We start from the raw sequence: 17,595 nt of genomic DNA on the forward strand, positions 1-17,595 counted from the left end.
CATCCAGTAGACCAGACTGACCAGAGCCACATCCAGCCACCTTCTTAACACCTGACCTAAATCTCCCCTATAGAATCAGAGAAAGGCTCAGAGATGTCTCAGAGAAACTGCACACATAGACACAGAGAGAGAATCACAGCTGTGGTGTTGGAACAGGTCAGAGGAACCTGGTTTGACTTTGTTTTCCCTTTCTCTCCCTTTTTCCCTGACCTTTCCAGCTGGGCTGTGCACAGCGGTGATCTGGGACAGCACGTGTGTGAGTTGCAGCCAAACTCCTCTGTTCCCCCCATGCAGTGTTTGCAGCCCAGAATCACATCCCAGGACCTCCTCCCAGCTGCAACGTAGTGTCCTGGGGTGGGACCAAAGGCACAGAAAGGACAGCAGTGCAGCACAGCACAGTGACGTTACGCCACACCGAGCGAGCCGCTGCTCACTGAGTCCCATCACGTAAGTACCAGGCACGGGCATTGGCTGCACTGACATCCTCCATCAGCACCATCCCCTACTAACAAGTCCCAAGCCTCCTGCAAAGGGAAACCCAAATCCCAAACCAAACCAAACCCCAAAGAACATCCAGAAGTTTCTAGAAATCAATTTCTAGCAATCTGACCCCCAAATCCCAATCCTTTCCTCTCTCTGTCCCTCTCTCTTTTTTAAACTCACTTCTGAAGTTCACTATCTGCGGTTCAAACTGCAAAACGCATAATGAAGTAGATGGGGCAAATTCAGGTAGGCAAGAACATAATGAAATAAATGAGACAAATTCCTTGAAGTGCACATAACATGAAAATGAATCTCAGCTGTTTGTTAGAGGCTGCAGAGCCAGGGGTGGGCAAATTGAATCACAGGAAGCAGAGAGAGCTGGACAAGAAATGTTGATTGTCTCAATCTCCTCTCATTAAGAGCAAAATATTTTCTCAAGATTGAAGGTTGTAAAATATTTTAGCAGCACGCAATGAAGCTTCTTTGTGAAATGAAAGCAAAAAGCAAAGAGGTGAGCTGACAGACAGCCAGGTAAACGGGGATGCTGCTCCCTGTTTCTCACACAGGGCAGACTGGCAGCTCTGTGCTCAGGGGTCCCATCACATTCCAGTGCTGTGCCAACCAGCACTTGGCACTGAGCAAAGTTCTCATGTTCTTCCAGCATCTTTTTCATCTGGTTTTCTATTCTGTCCTAGAAAGTATCTTTGTTGTGTGAGAGGGGATGAGGTACAAGGTGGGGGTCTGCTGTGGTGGCTGTCCTTAGGAGGAGTTGTTCTGGCTGAGCAAGCAGCACAGTACAGCCTGTGCCTGGGCTCTGGCAGCAGCATGTGGTTCCTCGAAGAAGAGGAATAGTGGGAATGCCTCCTGTGAGAGCCTCTGGGACGTGCAGGGCTGCAGCTCTTGGGATGCAAAAAGAGCACGTGTCATGAGCTGGACGTTATTTTTGGCACCAGCAGAAAAGACAGCCAGTAAAGCCTGGCAGCTGTTGTTATCATTGAAAAGAAACAAGAGAAGTCCAGTGAGAATAATAAAAATAACCGGTGAGGTTCAGAAGGGGGAAGCGGGGAGCAAAGGCAGTCACAGGCAGGGCCCCTTGCAAGGTGCCTGTAGGGAGAAGCAGGGCTCCTCTTCCTCCTGCTGAGGACAAGATGTGATGGATACAAGCTATGGTTTCAGTTCTTCCTGCTGTGTCCAGGAAACATGCTGCCTGCCCCAGCTCCAGGGCTCTTGACATCCATCCCATCAACCTGTGTGGCTTTCAGGAAAGCTCTAGTTTGCCTGTGGGAATTGTGCCATTATCTTCACATGGACTAAAAAATACAGAGTGCGTTTTTCAGTTTTGGTTTTTTTTTTCAACCCAACCCCCAACATCCCCTTTAAGAACATCAAAAGGTTCAAAAAAAGCAATAAAGGCATCCACTAGCATCTCTGGAGACACGTGCTGCACTCTGCTAACCCAGCCCAGCCCTTGTGAGCCCTCCATGCCTCCAAGGCATGAGGGAGCTTCTCTCTATTTAACAAGCATCTGAAGACCTACTGCTGGCTTGTGGTTGTGTCAGTGAAGCCAAAAAAAGCTGGCATGGAGATTAACAATAATATATTTCCATTTGCTGCTCCGATTTATGCCTTCTATTGCAACATTCCGCAATGCACTTTAAACAGCACATGGACAAGAGCAAAGTCCTTCATTCAGCCATCCAACCACGCACCCACATGATAAACCCTTATATCTAGCACCAATCCATAGCTTGTTTTTCCTTCTCCAAGTATAAGAAGCTGGAGCGATTATTGCTTCAAAGCTTGTTCAGCACCCATCTGAGACATAACCTGCTCAACAAGTTTTGGGGTTAATGGTTACCATAAGCACAGTGGCAAGATAAACCTATATGGCTGAGGGACAAGGAGAAAGCTTTTTGGATGTTTCTTTTAGGCATTCAAGCTGACTTATGGGGGTCATCTCAGAGGAGATGATTACCATGCAGTCAATGTGCATACCTAGCAGCCCACCACGCAACAATTGCATGATCAATAGCCCATTACCCAACAACTGCTCAGCCTGGCAATCAAAAAGATGCTTGGAAAAGAATAAAAACCCAAAATGTTCTAAGGAAGAACGAGTACTCCCTCTGCCAAACTACTGAGCAAGTCAACAAGATGTTGCTAACCAACTTGCTGCCTCCCTGCGGACCATAAGACGTTGCTGTATCCCTAGTGGTGACTATCCCTGCTTTGTAAAGCATTTGCTAGGATTTCTCTCTTTACTACTGCTAGCTTCCTCATCTTCCCCCCATTCCTTAGTTGCTTAGAATTTGTCCTAAATCAATTGGATAGCATTTGTCCTCATTTGTTGCCTAAATCTTTCTCTGGGGATATGTCAAACCATCCCCAGTAATTGGTTTGAGACACCAGAAATAGGAGCAGAGCTCTTTTCCCTCTCTGCTGTGTGCAGCTCCCGGATCCATCATGGGGTCCCTAATGAAGAACTTGCTGACAGACCTCAACCGCTACGTCCGCTGCTTCCATGTCTTCCTGGCCAAGTCTACTGAGCACCAGACCATGAAGCAGTTTGTGGAGCAGCAGCTGCCAGGCCTGCTGGCAAGGTAATGGAGGGCTGGTAAGCTAACGGGGCACGGTGCTTTGTATAGTGGGTGTAAATCTCTCTGTTGTCAGCTCTCCTAACATCTGTAATTGTTTTTGCAGTATTGGAAGCGGGAAGTCTGCAATCAATATTCTAAGTGTCGGTGGTGGAGCAGGTATGCTATCAGCTTCACTATTGATATGCTTTTACCCTTTTATACAAATTGCAGTAAAGGCTTTTCTCAAAAAGTCGTCTGGAAGAGGCAAATGAACTCTCATTCTGCTACATTACTTCTTGAGGACAGAAAGGTTTGAACTGCCCACTGGCTTTCCATGCAAAAAACCCTAACTCAAGAGCATAAGTTAGGTCCCTCAGAGTATTTTTTTTTTCCTTTCAATTACTTTCCCCTGTAACTCTCATGGTCTACATCCATTGCACAAGCCCCTTCTGCAGCTACTGGCCCCTCCAAAAAACAGGGCCAAACATGAACCCAAGTCACCATCACATGTTCCTCCGGTTTGCCATCTGCTAATGGCACAGCTGTGGACACCTCCAGCCTTACCTGCATGTGCTTATCATAGAATGGCTTAAGTTGGAGGGGACCTTAAAGATCCCATGCACAGGATTGACAATACCAGATCAGGCTGCTCAGGGTCCCATCTAATCAGGCTTTGAATGCCTCCAGGGGTGAGACACTTACACAGCTCAGGGCAGCTGAGTAAAAAATTACCCTCTGAGTAAAAAATTTTGAAAGAAATTCTAACCCAAATCTTCCCTCTTTTAGTTTAAAGCCATTCTCCCTTGTTATACTTGTCCCAGTTTGCCCTAACTGGCACCTTACAGCCATGTGGGGGACATGGTGCTCCTGGTCAGTTTGATTTCAGTCTTCTGCAGGTGTAGGTGTCTGCTGCCCAGGCTTCACCGTGATCTGTAATATCAGAAGAAAAAGGCTGAATTTAACTAGATGGAAAAACAATACCAGCAGCACACAGTGGCTTCTTTTCATTACGTTCTTGCTTAAGTTCCTTCTTAATTAAAGTTTATATTTCCTAATTCTGCTCAGCCCATTAAGACATCAGACTATATGAACAGTTTATTTAAATGCTTCGGTCATACTATCTCCAGGGATTAATCTGAGTTTTGTTGATCTCTTCTAATAAGTAAAAATAATTGTATGTAAATGGTGGGTGTTAAGTAGAAAATAGTGTGATAGAGCAGAAACATTTCTCTCCAATCAAACGAAACCACTCGTCTGCCAATAAAATGCTGTTTGTAACAGGAACACTTTACTCAATTAGAAAGGTGCTTAATTACTTAATCAGGGGCACTCCAGTTTAGCGAGGAAGGTGTTCAGTCAATAATGTGTCAATGTTCATTTTGCAACGTAAAGGCTGACCCAAAGCATGTCCCTGCTGCAGATCCTTTTGGGGCCAGGAAAGAGCAAACTCCCTCCAATCCCCAACCTGATGCCAGCACCTGTGGCCTCATCCCCTATACTTCACAGGGAGGCAGCATTGAAGGAAAAGGTTTTCTCCCCACTTTTTCATGTCCTGTGAACTTTCTCCACAGTGAGAAAAAAAACCAAACCATTTAATGCAGCATCATATCCCATTACCCTTGCCCATCTAATGCATCTGCCTTTGCCTACAGCCTCTGCCTTATTAAGTTCACACTCCAGTGCGCAGCACTCTGTACCTTTAAAAACCATAAAAGTCATCAATGCTGCAATAAAGTAGCAACTGTGCTATAAACTATCCCGTTACGTAAAATGTTTAATTAGAAACTTAATGGCGAACATAGTGGTAGCCTTTAAAAGGTAATTGTGTTGGAGAGTTTAAATAATTCGGATAGCCTAATTGCCAAATTGTTGATAATGCAAGCTGCTGCAAATTTGACTGTAAAATGCCTCAGGACACTTGTTTGCATATAAAAGAGCTAACTGAAGTCAATTAAGGCTGTGGATTAAGTTATGAATCAAAGTGGTGCTTTTTTGGTTAAAAACAATACAGGGGTGGTTTAGCCACAGAAGAGTGGAAGGGGATATATTAACCTACTCACATATGGTAACAGGAAATTAATTTTTTTTAAATTCTGATCTGCACAGCCTTTTCAAAGGGATAATCAATTTTATAGGAAGTCGGCAAACCAACCAAAACAAACAAACAATTGCAGTAGTTACTTACAAATTCTGTTTTTCCAGAGTTTACCACGGATGCCTGCAAATGACTGACTTAGCTCTGATTTTCCAACGAAATACTGGGTGTGCAGTGATAGCAAAGCCACAGCTATTTATGCTATTTTGGAAATTAAATTTCCCTTCCCTCAAAGAACTTACCAGCCAAGATGTCAAGTAAATTTTGGTGTTATTAGTTGCTTTATGAAAGACTCACAAGTCTGAAAGTGTTGTATTCTTCCTTAGGTTTTTCTGTTAAGTTTTTGAGGCCTAAATGAGATGTGAGACCCTTGGTTTGGAGTATCTTGTTCTGACCCGTGGTGTGGGGCCAGAAGGTGGCAGAGAGCTCTTGGTGGTTAACTGGACCCACAAAGTGGAGGACCATGTGATGGGCTGAGCTCATGTGTACGCATTACATTGTGCTCCATCTGTTTATTCCTCTATTGTCTTTTTCACCTGCATACATTCTAGCAGAATAAGCAGAAGTATGCCCTAACAAAGCCATTCAAACCAGCCATAAATCATCCCTCAGTCAAGAGCATCATCTCCCTGAGCTTCCTATATGGTGGACAGGGAGAGGTGGCCAAGAGCAATGGCTAGAGCAAAGCCCTCAGTGGCAATCTGTTAAGAATTCAGAGCACCTCTGTGCTCCGTGCACTACCATACCTATGTGGTACATGTTCTGTACCTAAATGTCATGCATCAGACTTAAAATAGGGGCATTGCTGGAGCTCTGTGGTGCTGGAGACATTATTTACCTGAACTTTGCTTTCATCTCTTGTGCAATATTGCCTCTTTCCCTAGGTGAGATTGACCTGCAGATCATCTCAGCTGTGCAAGCCAGTTATCCAGGTGTCACCATCAACAATGAGGTGATAGAGCCAAGTGCTGATCAAATCCTCGAGTACAAAGGTATTTTGTCATTAAATAAATTAAAATTACATTGAATACTCTAAATGCATTAAAAAGAATTGAATTCTGGATGACCCCACATTCAAAGTCTTTCTTGCCAGAAAATTGGCTCTTAAAAGTTATGAAAGTCATAGTTTTATGCTTCCCTGCCATCTTTGCTTTTCAGCATTCATTTTCTCACAAAAACCTTTGTCTCTTACACTGCAAAGTTCATTACTTTCCACCAGTCAGGCAGCCTGGCTCACATTAATGGAGGAAACCAAAATATTTCACAAGGACAGAGTGTAAGCAGGTATGTTTTGTTTAGATTGCCCTACAAACTGAGCATTAAGTATCAGTCTGCAGTTTGATTACCTTCGTGGTTTATTGCTGGATTAGCACCTACCTGGCTTTACTAGTAGGTAATTATGGCCTTGCCAGAAAGCTGCTGCTGAATGAACATGGTGCTAACATGCAAATCTCATCAGCAGTTTGCCTTACTGGAAATGCTCCTCTAGTAAATAGCAGATTATAAAACCACAATGTAAATCTTCCACTCTTACTCTTGCTAAGGTTCTTTAAAAAAGAGCATTCCAAGCATGAAGCAAATTGAGGAATATGAAGGTGGAAAAAAACAATAATCCCCAGAAATGCATCATTTCTTGATACCTGTCTCCTTATCTTGTGGACCTGATCTCTGAAAAGATCATTTCCCAGTAGCTTTTATGTTTGTCAGGATTGAGATGGTTAAGAATGGGCACGAGAATTTGTTGTGTTTATCAGACAGTCTGGGCACTAGCACATAGCTCTGCTGTCCTATCTGGGCAGTGGACCATAGCCTACATGAGGCTGAGTTTGAGCTGCATCTTCCTATATTCACTTTCTACCACCAACAGGCAATCCTGTTCCATTTTGATGAGTTTCTTTCCTGCAGAAAGTTAAAGAAAATATAAGATGCTGTCCTTATTTTAAATTTTATGCTAAACTAGAAATGAAATATTCATCTGAATTTCTCTCTTTAAACTTTCTTATTTGGTAATTAATCATGTCCCCAGTAGGTATCATTAATTAAGTTTCTGAGCTCTTTTTTCCACGGAGAATTAGAAATGTTATCTGTGCCTCTGAGGATTCCGTAGTTCTGTTTTCTGCCTAACCATTTCTCCTTGAAAGGAGAAGCCAAGCTCACAAGAGAAACTTTCTTCCTGGGACTTGCGGTGATGACAAACTGAGCTTCCTCTTAGGAAGTGTCTTTGGATGGAGTCTCTTCTCACAGTCTTGTGGCCAGGCAGAGGCTTTCCTTCATTCCTGGCCTGTGTCGGGGTGAAGCCCTTTGATGACCATGGCCTGTGCTTTGGTTTCATATCCTGAGCAACATGGTGTGACATGGTATCCTGAGCAAGCTGGTATGGCCAGCCCAGTACAGAGCCATGAGTCAACGTCCTGTGGGTGGCTTCTGCCAAGGAAGCAATCTGGGTTGAAACAAGGATAAAATTTAAGCAAGTTTTCTATGTGGTTAGAGTGATATGTCTTGGGTTCAGATGAATATTTGGGCAAAAGCTTCCCATAATCAGAATGAGTTTGTCCTTTCTGAAATTTTGCCTTTAAAACCAACCTAGGCACACAATTCACTTTCCTTCCCAGTGTCTCCTTGCAGACTGCATAGCAATTGAACTGGAGCAGATTGCACCAGATTACGTATGATGGTGATATGAACCGCTGCTGAAGGAAGCCCAAGTTTAAAACAGCAAATTAAATCTGAACTGCAAGTGCTATGGCCAGTGACTGATAAATGGAAGCAAGCAGAGTTACAGCAGCAGCATCCAAAAGGGATGCCCCATTTCTGGCCATAAAAGAGGGGAGATAAGAACTGATGGAGCATTTCTCATCTGTCTGACTGGGATTTATCCTAACCACAGCCCAAAGGAGGAACATTGTGACTAGCACTGTAAAGGCACTGGTGTTAGCAAATCATGTTTTGAACATGTGTTCTGTAGCTAAGGCTCAGTCTGCCTTTGGGCCATTTAAGTTTTAAATTTATGTTAACTCCAGCGAAGCACAGGAATTGCATCAGGGCTAGTTTTGTCCTGGAGCAGTTCTAAGCCCTAAGCAGGAGCACAGCAAGATGAGCTCCATATGCCAGCAGATGGACATTTGTATTCCAGCATCTCCTCAAATAAAAAATCATCCCACAGTTTGCTCCTATGAAAGCAACAAAATGCCGTGGGGAGCCAAGCCCATTAGTGTAACTTACGCTTTGAATCTATTCCTCCATCCTTAAGTTCCTGTATTTATTCAGTCAGATCTGGGAAACCCTTCGGCACAGCTTGGCTTCTGCTCTGCCATGTGAGTGTTGCATGACACCCCAGTGAAGGGACCTCGTTTGGTATTTGTCCCAACCAACATCTTTTAATGCAGCTTGAACCAGCCATGTGAAAGAGTTTCTTTTATTTTTTTCTATCAGATAAAGACTAGGGGAAACCAAATGAAGGTGCAAAGAGGAAACATCAGACACTCTAAAGACGTCACCTTACAAAGATCCGGAGCTCCCTTCTCACACAGAGGTTCAAGATTTTAAGAATGCTATTGCTGTATTAAATTGGTAACAAAACCTTCAACATGAATCTGGATGTATTAAGGCTTTGAATATAGATTAATCCCATATTTGTAATTGAGTTAACTCTGTCCTGTCTTCTCCCATATTTCAGAACGTGTGGCTGCCACCTCAAACCTCGACAATGTAAAGTTTACCTGGCATGAGGAGACAGCTAATGAATACGAAAGGAGAATGAAGGCAGAAAAGAAGTCTCAAAAATGGGACTTCATTCACATGATTCAGGTAAAAGTTAGCAACGTAAAAGTTGTCAAAGATTTGGCTCTTAAAAGCAAGCATGAGATATGCAACTGCATTATCCTCTCTGGGGGAAGAAAGGTGAGTTTATTTCCCTATAATTTAAAGTACTTAAGCAGAAGTAAACTGCAAAAATGAAAGATGACTTACAGCAAAGCAGCTTTTAGCACAGTGGTCCTATTTACCAGGCTGCGGGCAGCAGTCAACTGAAAACACATTGTAACTAGCATTTTCCAAGTCCCTTGTCCTCTCTGTGAAATTGCCTTTATGTTTCCAAGTATACCAAAGCCGTGACAAGCTGTCCTCACAGCTAAGGAAGGCAAGCTTTTTCATCTCAGATTAATGAAGAAACATGAGGTTGGTGTGGGGGAGTAATGAGAGAAGACCAGGGTTGCTCCTGTTGGTTCCTTTTACTTTGTGGTACCAGTTATAGTGTTCTCCAGGACCTCACTATGTCCCTGTGTTTCTGCTCTTCCCAGATGCTGTACTATGTGAAAGACATCCCTGCAATTATCCAGTACTTCCACAGCCTCCTGGATGCACAAGCAAAGCTCCTCATCATTCTGGTGTCAGGTGAGAGCTGCTCCATGACATGTTCAGTAGGGTAGAAGCCATGGGACCTCTGGGATTCCCAGAAAGCAGTATGTATTTTTGTATGCAATACATTATTTTGCCTATAGAGGGAAACTAGAATAAACAGTGCCCATTCACCTGCATCTACAGAAATCTGTACGTTGTACCTGCACATCTGTATCTGTACCTGCACAGCTCCTTGCTGCAGATTGTGAAAGCTGAAGGCTTTGTGAGCCAGTAAGCCCATTCTGTGGGGTACAAAACCTTTCTCTACCTTCTTCTCTTCCCTGTCCTGCAGCTCTGCCAGTGATGGAGTAAGAGCCACTTCAAGCTCTGCTGCAGCTGTTTTCTGCCAAAGGTTTTCAATGCCAAAGGCATTGTCTTGCTCCTGGAGATGTGCAGCATTAAGCAAACGGCTAGGGCAGGGCTCAGCTGTACTGTACAGCAGCTGTTGGAGCACATGTGGCTCATTTTCTTTTCAAACTATATGTCTCCTTAATGTAGCTCTTTTAGGTGGAAGTCAGTTGGGTTTTTTTTTGTTGCATTTTGTTTTGTTTTTTTTTTCCTCAGAGGTTTAAGTGATTTCATTGAATTTGGCTATATCTTCAAACTGAAACGTATTTGATGGAGTTCCCTTTTTTCTTTGCCTTCATGAAGTTTCCACAGAGAAACTGCATTTCTCTGACTTGTTTTTCTGCAAAACAATTTTGCTTTAGAGTGTTTTCAAGCACTTTGCTACAAGAAATCTGTATCTCAGATGATCTGAGTTAATGTTATTGTTCTTTGAGTAACAATAATAATATCAGTTCATTGCTAATTAGGTGCCTATAGTTATAGTGCCTATCATTGAAATTCTTTTTCAGTTGCTTAACCTGTCCCTTTTGATGTTCATGAAATGTGAATACAGGGAGGAACCTGTGTCTATTCAAAATCAATGTCACTAAAAATTTGAATTTATGAAATTTATTGGGAATCTTTCCTGGGCCAGGTGGTTCCTTGTATCATTCCTCCTGTTTCTCCTCCTCACACCTTCAACACATGATGCCCAATGATTGCATAAATAATTTCAACTGTTTTGTGTTCAGACAGAGGAAGTTACAAACACAAGTGCCCAGTAATAGCTCTTTCCTCTGCAGGTGCAATTAGTGAATAGGGTTCCTCTGAGAATCAGAATTAGTCTCACTAAACTGGGACATGGCAGTGTGTCTGGGGAAATGTGTAGACTACAGGAAGAGGTCAGAAAGTGGAATGGAAAATGCTGGGGGAAAGGAAAACCTTGAGGAAAATAATTGTATAGAGAAAGGAAGGAGAATTGAAGCAAAAAGAAGGAAAGAAAGATAAGCAGAACAAAAGCTCATTTTAAAAAAAAAAAAAAGAAGGTAATGCTATTTCCTACACAAACACATTAGGACGTGTTAATTAAAAATCATTCTGGGAATAGGATTGATAGCAGTGGGCTCGGTCACTCGGTGGAGGTTGCAATGCCGCCTGTTCCATCCCTGCTGGGAGAGCAGGCGAGTTGCAAGAGCTGTATGGTGTTATTTTTAACACATTTTAAAAATGTGTTTACATCGCCTTGAAAACAAAAGTAGTGCCATATGCTGAGCCTATCGAGAGCTATTATAATAATGCTTTGTTCAGGTAGTGTATAATTGCTCAGCTCGGAGATGGCACCGAGTCATACAACACTGACACCAGCAAATTTTCTGCTATTAGTGCTCTGCATTCAATTTCCACCAGGTGAAAGAAAATACCGAAGCCCTTCTAAACACCAAACTGTTTATTTGACTATAAATAACTGCTTGCAGATAAAGCATTTGCAAAAGTGCCAAGCAACTGGTTTTAGCAGTTAGGGAGATTTATAGTCATAACTCTCAAGAGCTGCTCATTAGGCTCAAAGGTATTTTCATCCTGTCCAGTCATTTTGGGTGATCCTTTTATAAATGATTTATAGCAGAAATGCTGAATCACAGATCTTGGATGAGGGAAAACAAAGAAATGAAGATGTATCTGGGGAGTTTTCAGATTACCCCATTGGTTTTCTTTGTAAAATGTCTTTAGAAGAGGGGGGACTTAGTGTGGGCTCTTCTGCAGGTGATTGCAGGAGTCTTTTCCTACCTGCCCCATCATCATAGAATCACAATGGTTGGAAAAGGCCATTAATATTATTATTATCTAGTCCAACTGTCAACCCAACATCACCATCCCCACTAAACCACAGCCCTGAAATCTTTGCACAGCACAAACAATACACAGCCTAAGCATCCTTCTGGCACCACTGGGAGGACTGCCTGGGATGCATGCTACCTGTACCCCACAGTGTGTAACCATGGTGGGAGTGAAGGCTGAAGGAAGATGGTGCAGCTTCATTCCAGGCTCTACTACAATAATTTTCTCTACCATGTGTCTAACTGCATGGTAAATGTGACCAGGGCTTTGCACCCTGTGTATTTAATGCAACAGGTAAATAGTTTACTGTCAAGAGGTGTTTTAATGAAGCTCTCACATAGATCAATCAAGTAAGTAAATTGGATGAAGGAATGGAGGAGGATTTGGTCTTCCACATGGACACAGAAATCTAGAGAATGGTTTAATTCAAGAAGATATCACTGAATAGCTGAATACAAGGACTACAGAAGAAGGTCCCTGGGAGACACAGGCCATTGCATTGGCACACATAGGTGGAAAAGAGTTGGAACACTTTGGACATGGAAAAGGGAAGACTGTGAGAACCAAAAGGTGCTGGATTTGCTAGCTGGTGAATGTACCCTGTCTCCCACAGCCCCACTCCAGAGGGAGCAACTGTCTCCACTGTACCCCATGGCTTGAGTCCTAACTCTGGGAGCCCCAGTTTGCAGTGCAGACAACAGCTGAAAAAAGAAATAGGTCATAATTTGTTCAAATAGTGTTTTTCCTGAATGTTTTTCTTATGGTTTATTTCTCAGAAACCAGTGGCTGGGAAACTCTCTGGACGAAGTATGGTTCTTCCTTTCCTACAGATGACTTCTGCACTTTCATATCCTCTGCTAATATCAAAGGGATTCTGGATTCAGTTGGGCTGAAGTACAAGATCTATGAGCTTCCATCCCACATGGACATAACTTGCTGCTTTACTGAAGGGGACAACGATGGGGAGCTGTTGCTGGATTTCTTGACAGAAACCTGTGAGTTTTCAAAAAATGCTCCTCCTGAACTAAGGCAACAGGTACTGGAAGAATTAAGAAAGCCGGGATGCAGCGAAAACAGAAATGGGCAAGTGTTTTTTAATAACAACATGAGTGTGATAATGGTTGAGCCCTGAATTGAGAAAAACGAATGATGAGATATAAAATATTAAGACTTGAAGTAGGGGGGAAAAAAAATTCTTTACAAATGGTTCAATTTACATAGTTTATTTTTTGGAGTCTGTTAAGAAATCATTACTAACATCTGCTGTTGTAAGTGATCTTTAAAAGCGAGATTAATTCTGTAGTAATCTATGAAGGTGTAACTCAGCAGTAAATTGTGTTTTATCATGTGGATATGGTATAATCAGATATAACTTGGATCATCAGCTCAAACACTGCAGAAACCAGACCACTTCCTCTGGCTGATGGTTAAGAAATAATCAAGAACTATACATGATTATGTCATATGCATTTAAAAACTCTCAGCAAAATACACAAATTACAGCTTCTCAGTGCCACTTTCAAGACTGGAGCCTTGAAACAACCAACTGCTTGGGTGGCTGCTGAATATCTTGAGTACCTTAAGCTTGTTGTGACTTCAAGATCTCATGTCTCCAGTTACCACGAAAGTGACCTAAACCTTCTGCATGTGTGACATTTGCCTGCTCCTGCCTCCACGTGCAGCTCTGTGTGATAGCACTGCTTTCCCATTGCTGTATTTTCACTTTATTCTTATGACATTGCAACAGCAGTGTCCTTTCCCTGTGGTTCATATATATGGCAGCTACACATGCTGGGCTGTAAAAGCACTTCGGGTACTGGGTCCATACTGGTACTGAAAGATGGAAGCAAATAAAGGCGGTCATGGCAGAGGATTGTTGACAGCCAAACTGGAGGAGTGGATTTCACTGGTGCTAAGCCTTGGTTAGGAATCAGCTATTGCTGTAATGGAGGGGCTTTTTATTTTTTGTTAAAAACATAGGCTTTCTGGTTGTGGCCTATGACTAGCTCGGCTGCAAAGGGCCGTGCTCATGTTTTGAGCTTTATAACTTGGAAGACATAAAAATAAACCCTGAAGCTGAAGTGACAAATTTCAGTGGGATTTCTTTCCTTGTCTGTGGAATCACGCCAGGTCAATCTATCCAGAACATGGTAGAAGATGTCCAGCAAAAATGTACTTCTCTTCCCCAGCCCTTTCACCCTCTGGGGCTGTCTCTGCTCTGGTAACCAATGTATTTGTTTTGCTGAATGCTTTCATGGTTTTAAGAAGTGCAGCGCTCTCTACGAGGTGCAACGCAGAGTGGAATGCAATACAGCCGCTTGGATGACTTTAATAGTCTGAATGCTTGGTGTACCCAGAGGGACAGGTGTGATGTCTGCCATTGAAATAGCTCGGTTTCAGTGTGAGAACGGTGTACTTTAGCTAATGCTTCAGTGGCATGAAATAATGTTTTATTTCTACATATGTATTTCCAATATAATGTGGATGATTGAAGATTTGAGGTGATTTACAGGAGAATGCATCAGACATTAATACCCATTTCTGTTCATTTTAGCTGAATTATTTGAAACACACACTTTGCCTAGTGATCAAATATTAATTCCAGCGTGTTTTAGAACATTTCCACAGCATTTCTCCGCTGTTGAACAGAATAATATCTATTGCCACTTTCACATAGATTCCTGCATTAGGAGACCTCGGTACATCTATAAGCTACTACAGTGATGTGCCAGAAAGGGATAGAAAGAAAATCTCTCATTAGGACAGATTCCTGCACGCGCCTCTAATGGAAAACAAATTAAAGCTGCAGCTATTTCCATAGCTCTTTTGTGTCAACGACCTCTTCTAAGCGGTGCTCGTGGAGGCAATGACCTCTGCATATTGCCACACTGACCCTGGAAGAAGTGATGTCTCTTTTGGAGGCCCTACGATGCCATAACAAAAGAAAAAGCCTAACAACAGCAGCGGCTGCATGGCCCATTCTGTGATTTTTCACAGGTTCAAAATAGCAGAAACAGGCATTTTAGAGTTTTCTGGGTAGGGCTGTTCTGAAAATTTGGGAATGGTCCCACCTCACGGTTGAGCAGGAAAAGAAGGTAAACAACAGAGAGGATCTGAAGGGACGAGAGAGGATATGAGCAAAAAGGGAAGTAGAAAGGTGATTCAGAAGATGAGAAATGGAGCGCTTGATGGGTGTGTGCCTTTAGATGCAGCCTTGTTTCAAAGCAGATTTCATTGGGAAATGGCACCGTCACCCAAGCTGGAGAGGAAAACTCCTTATCTCCACACTGTCGGATCCTCTGCCATGGTTTTGAGTTCTGAGGAGAACTTCATTGAAAAAAAAGGGAGAAAATGCAGTGAAGTTCATTCTGCATAGGTGGTTGCTTCTGTTGGGCTGAGGGAAGGCTGAATTACAAAAGAAAACATAAGGAATGTATTGTTTTTCATTTTAAATCTGTAACACAAACATTTCCAAAAAGTAAACGCTGCCAGTCTTATTTAGTAGGAAATGAGTGCTGGGAAAGACAATTTTATATTCATTTTTTTAAAATAAATCTCTCTTTTGTGTATTTCTCAAATGCTTTCCCAATAGCCTGAAGCGCCACATTTTCATGTGAGCATCACCCTGAATTGCACGGCACGATGCTGCTGTTCCAGAGCAGGCCTGGGGAGTCTGACCCCAACACAGACTGGGGTTTTGTGTGGTAGCAGTTTCGATCTTACCTGCGTGCTCTCCACATGGAATTATCTGCTTTCCTCTCAAAAAGCCCACCTTATCTCAGCCAGCAGCCTTCTCTTCTAAAGGCACGTTTCCAGACTTCACTCTTTGCAAACCCTTGGGGGCCAGTGGGCCAGGTCTGCCTTGCTCACATGCCTGCAAGCTGCCTTTATACCTATAGGGTGTATTTATATGCTTTTTGCACAGGTTTGCTAAGAGCAATGGCCTTACACTGTCATAAAGCAGGCTGAAACACAAAAGGCTTCAGGCAGCTCGTGTTAAAGACACATCAGTAAGGATCCTGGTCTTCTCAGGTACATCCTTCCTGCATCACATACATCTGTGCGAGCAGCTTCAGGTCTGTGCCTTTAAATCATACCTAGGAAAATATTCTCGCTGCTCTGTTAATTACAACAGCAAATTGAACAAATGTACTTACAGCTCAGTTGCTGTCGCCATTTCTACATCAGTGTAATTCATGCTTGTAGCCCATGATAGGATTTTTAATGTCATTACACAGTAGGGCAAAGTCTTCATTTTTAATAAAAATACAAATGCTAAAATGAAATGGATTAATATCTAATTTTACATCTTCATTTACACGATGTGCAAAATTATCTTAAATATTTGTTATGGATGGAGTGGCTTTCCACCAATTTAAGCTTTTTTCGAACTGGAGAATGTTAACATAAATTGTAGCATAAATCATTGCCTTGTAGAGTACCAGAAGGCGCATATAAAAACCCATATCTTTACTGCACATATTTCCCATTAACCATAATCTATTAGTAATTGAAGTTCATTACAAATTCTTGTAGACTTTATTGCTATCATGCTGCATGACATAGTGAACCTGGCTTGCATAACAAGAAGTCCTTGCTGGGAAATATCCTATTAACAATGACAGTGCATTTGTCATTGCGATAATAAATCCAAGGGCTGCCTGTAGATTATAAATTATTGTGGCGCCATTTCCACTGTTGTAGTTTAAAAGTTTTGTCAGCACTTCCATTTTAAAGCCCTGCTTTTCAGGGAGTTATATCTTGACCATAAAAATCTGCAACGAGATGAAACTCAGCTTACAAGTTCTCAGCCTGAGAGCACGTTTCTTCTCCCAGCACCATTCCTACTTCATCCACATGAAAGACTGAGAAGCAAACTCTGTGGTTGTGGAAGATTTTTTTTTCTCTATTTGCTTAGCTTCTAATTGAAAAAAAACAAAACAAAACAGGCCATTTGACAAGTAATTTGTCCATAATCTTAGAATTTAAAATATAACATGGCAAAAAAGATGGGAGCTCACTGATTTTCACAACTGAAAAGCCTCAGACCTCATCTCCAGGACTTTGGGGATGCAATGGGCAAGTCCTGGTTCTTTTCAAAGGAGAAACTGAAAAGGAATGATGTTGCCTGCCTTGCAAAGGTGTTTTGAGGATTAATTATGAGAGTTGAAATCCTGGCATCCACTCAAGTCATCCTCCATCATGTCTATACAATTCTTTGAGCTTTATATATGCTTTAAGTGTTATTAAAAGAAAATTGCCACAGAGTTGAACTTTAAGTGTTAATTATGACTGGAGATATAAATGACATCGGGTCAAACCTTTCCCAATTTAACTCCGTAATTGACTTCAGCTCGTTACACCAAGGGAGATCTGGCTAACTGAATGCATCTGCCTATTATATTTCTCTGCTGCCTATAGCAATGTATCTAATTAGCTGGACGTAAGCATTATGCTTCAATGACTTCTAAATACAGTAGGGTGAAGCCTTCACATCCCTAAAATGACCTGGAAAACTTTCCTCCCACCAGCAAGGCAGGGTTTTCTCTTCATCCTTCAATACATGTCCTGTCTTGAAGTACTGCTTGTGTTTTCATGGAACTGAAAATTGATTTTGCTGTGAATATGGTGATCATATTCACATCTTTTCACATCCAAAGTATCTTCCATGTCAAAATGTCCCAAATTGTTTTAAATCTTGATATGCAAACTGCTGAGGTGCAGCAATCTCCTAGATGAGATTCAGCAGCTGTTGACTGCATTTCAGCACCATTTCACAGAGATTTACAGTGGCTGACACCAATGGAAGCAAATACACCGAGAAGCAGAAAGCAAATACTGGAGCTGGCACTGCACTGGTGTGGGCATTACCACCACATC

At 42.3% G+C, this 17,595-nt stretch overlaps 1 protein-coding gene across 1 annotated transcript; it reads left to right on the forward strand.

Moving 5' to 3' along the window:
• Positions 1 to 296: 296 nt before the first annotated feature.
• On the forward strand, positions 297 to 16,655 carry LOC122164942 (histamine N-methyltransferase-like). The gene is made up of 7 exons (XM_042827435.1): positions 297 to 447; positions 2,933 to 3,083; positions 3,184 to 3,236; positions 6,039 to 6,146; positions 8,831 to 8,961; positions 9,453 to 9,546; positions 12,492 to 16,655. The coding sequence occupies exons 2-7, from the start codon at positions 2,947 to 2,949 to the stop codon at positions 12,845 to 12,847; spliced, it is 879 nt and encodes a 292-aa protein (XP_042683369.1). The 5' UTR covers positions 297 to 447; positions 2,933 to 2,946; the 3' UTR covers positions 12,848 to 16,655.
• The last annotated feature ends 940 nt before the right edge of the window (positions 16,656 to 17,595 follow it).

The sequence above is a fragment of the Centrocercus urophasianus genome, unplaced genomic scaffold (genome assembly GCF_019232065.1).
Source record: "Centrocercus urophasianus isolate 14NV4802_14NV808 unplaced genomic scaffold, USGS_Curo_1.0 seq_28, whole genome shotgun sequence".
NCBI classification, from domain to species: domain Eukaryota; kingdom Metazoa; phylum Chordata; class Aves; order Galliformes; family Phasianidae; genus Centrocercus; species Centrocercus urophasianus.

Excerpts from the sequence above, each read along its gene's own strand:
- LOC122164942 (XM_042827435.1), top strand. The coding sequence starts at position 2,947 with ATGGGGTCCCTAATGAAGAACTTGCTGACAGACCTCAACCGCTACGTC. Across the intron at positions 3,084-3,183 it reads CTGCCAGGCCTGCTGGCAAG|TATTGGAAGCGGGAAGTCTG; the intron begins GTAATGGAGGGC and ends TTGTTTTTGCAG. Across the intron at positions 9,547-12,491 it reads CCTCATCATTCTGGTGTCAG|AAACCAGTGGCTGGGAAACT; the intron begins GTGAGAGCTGCT and ends TTTATTTCTCAG.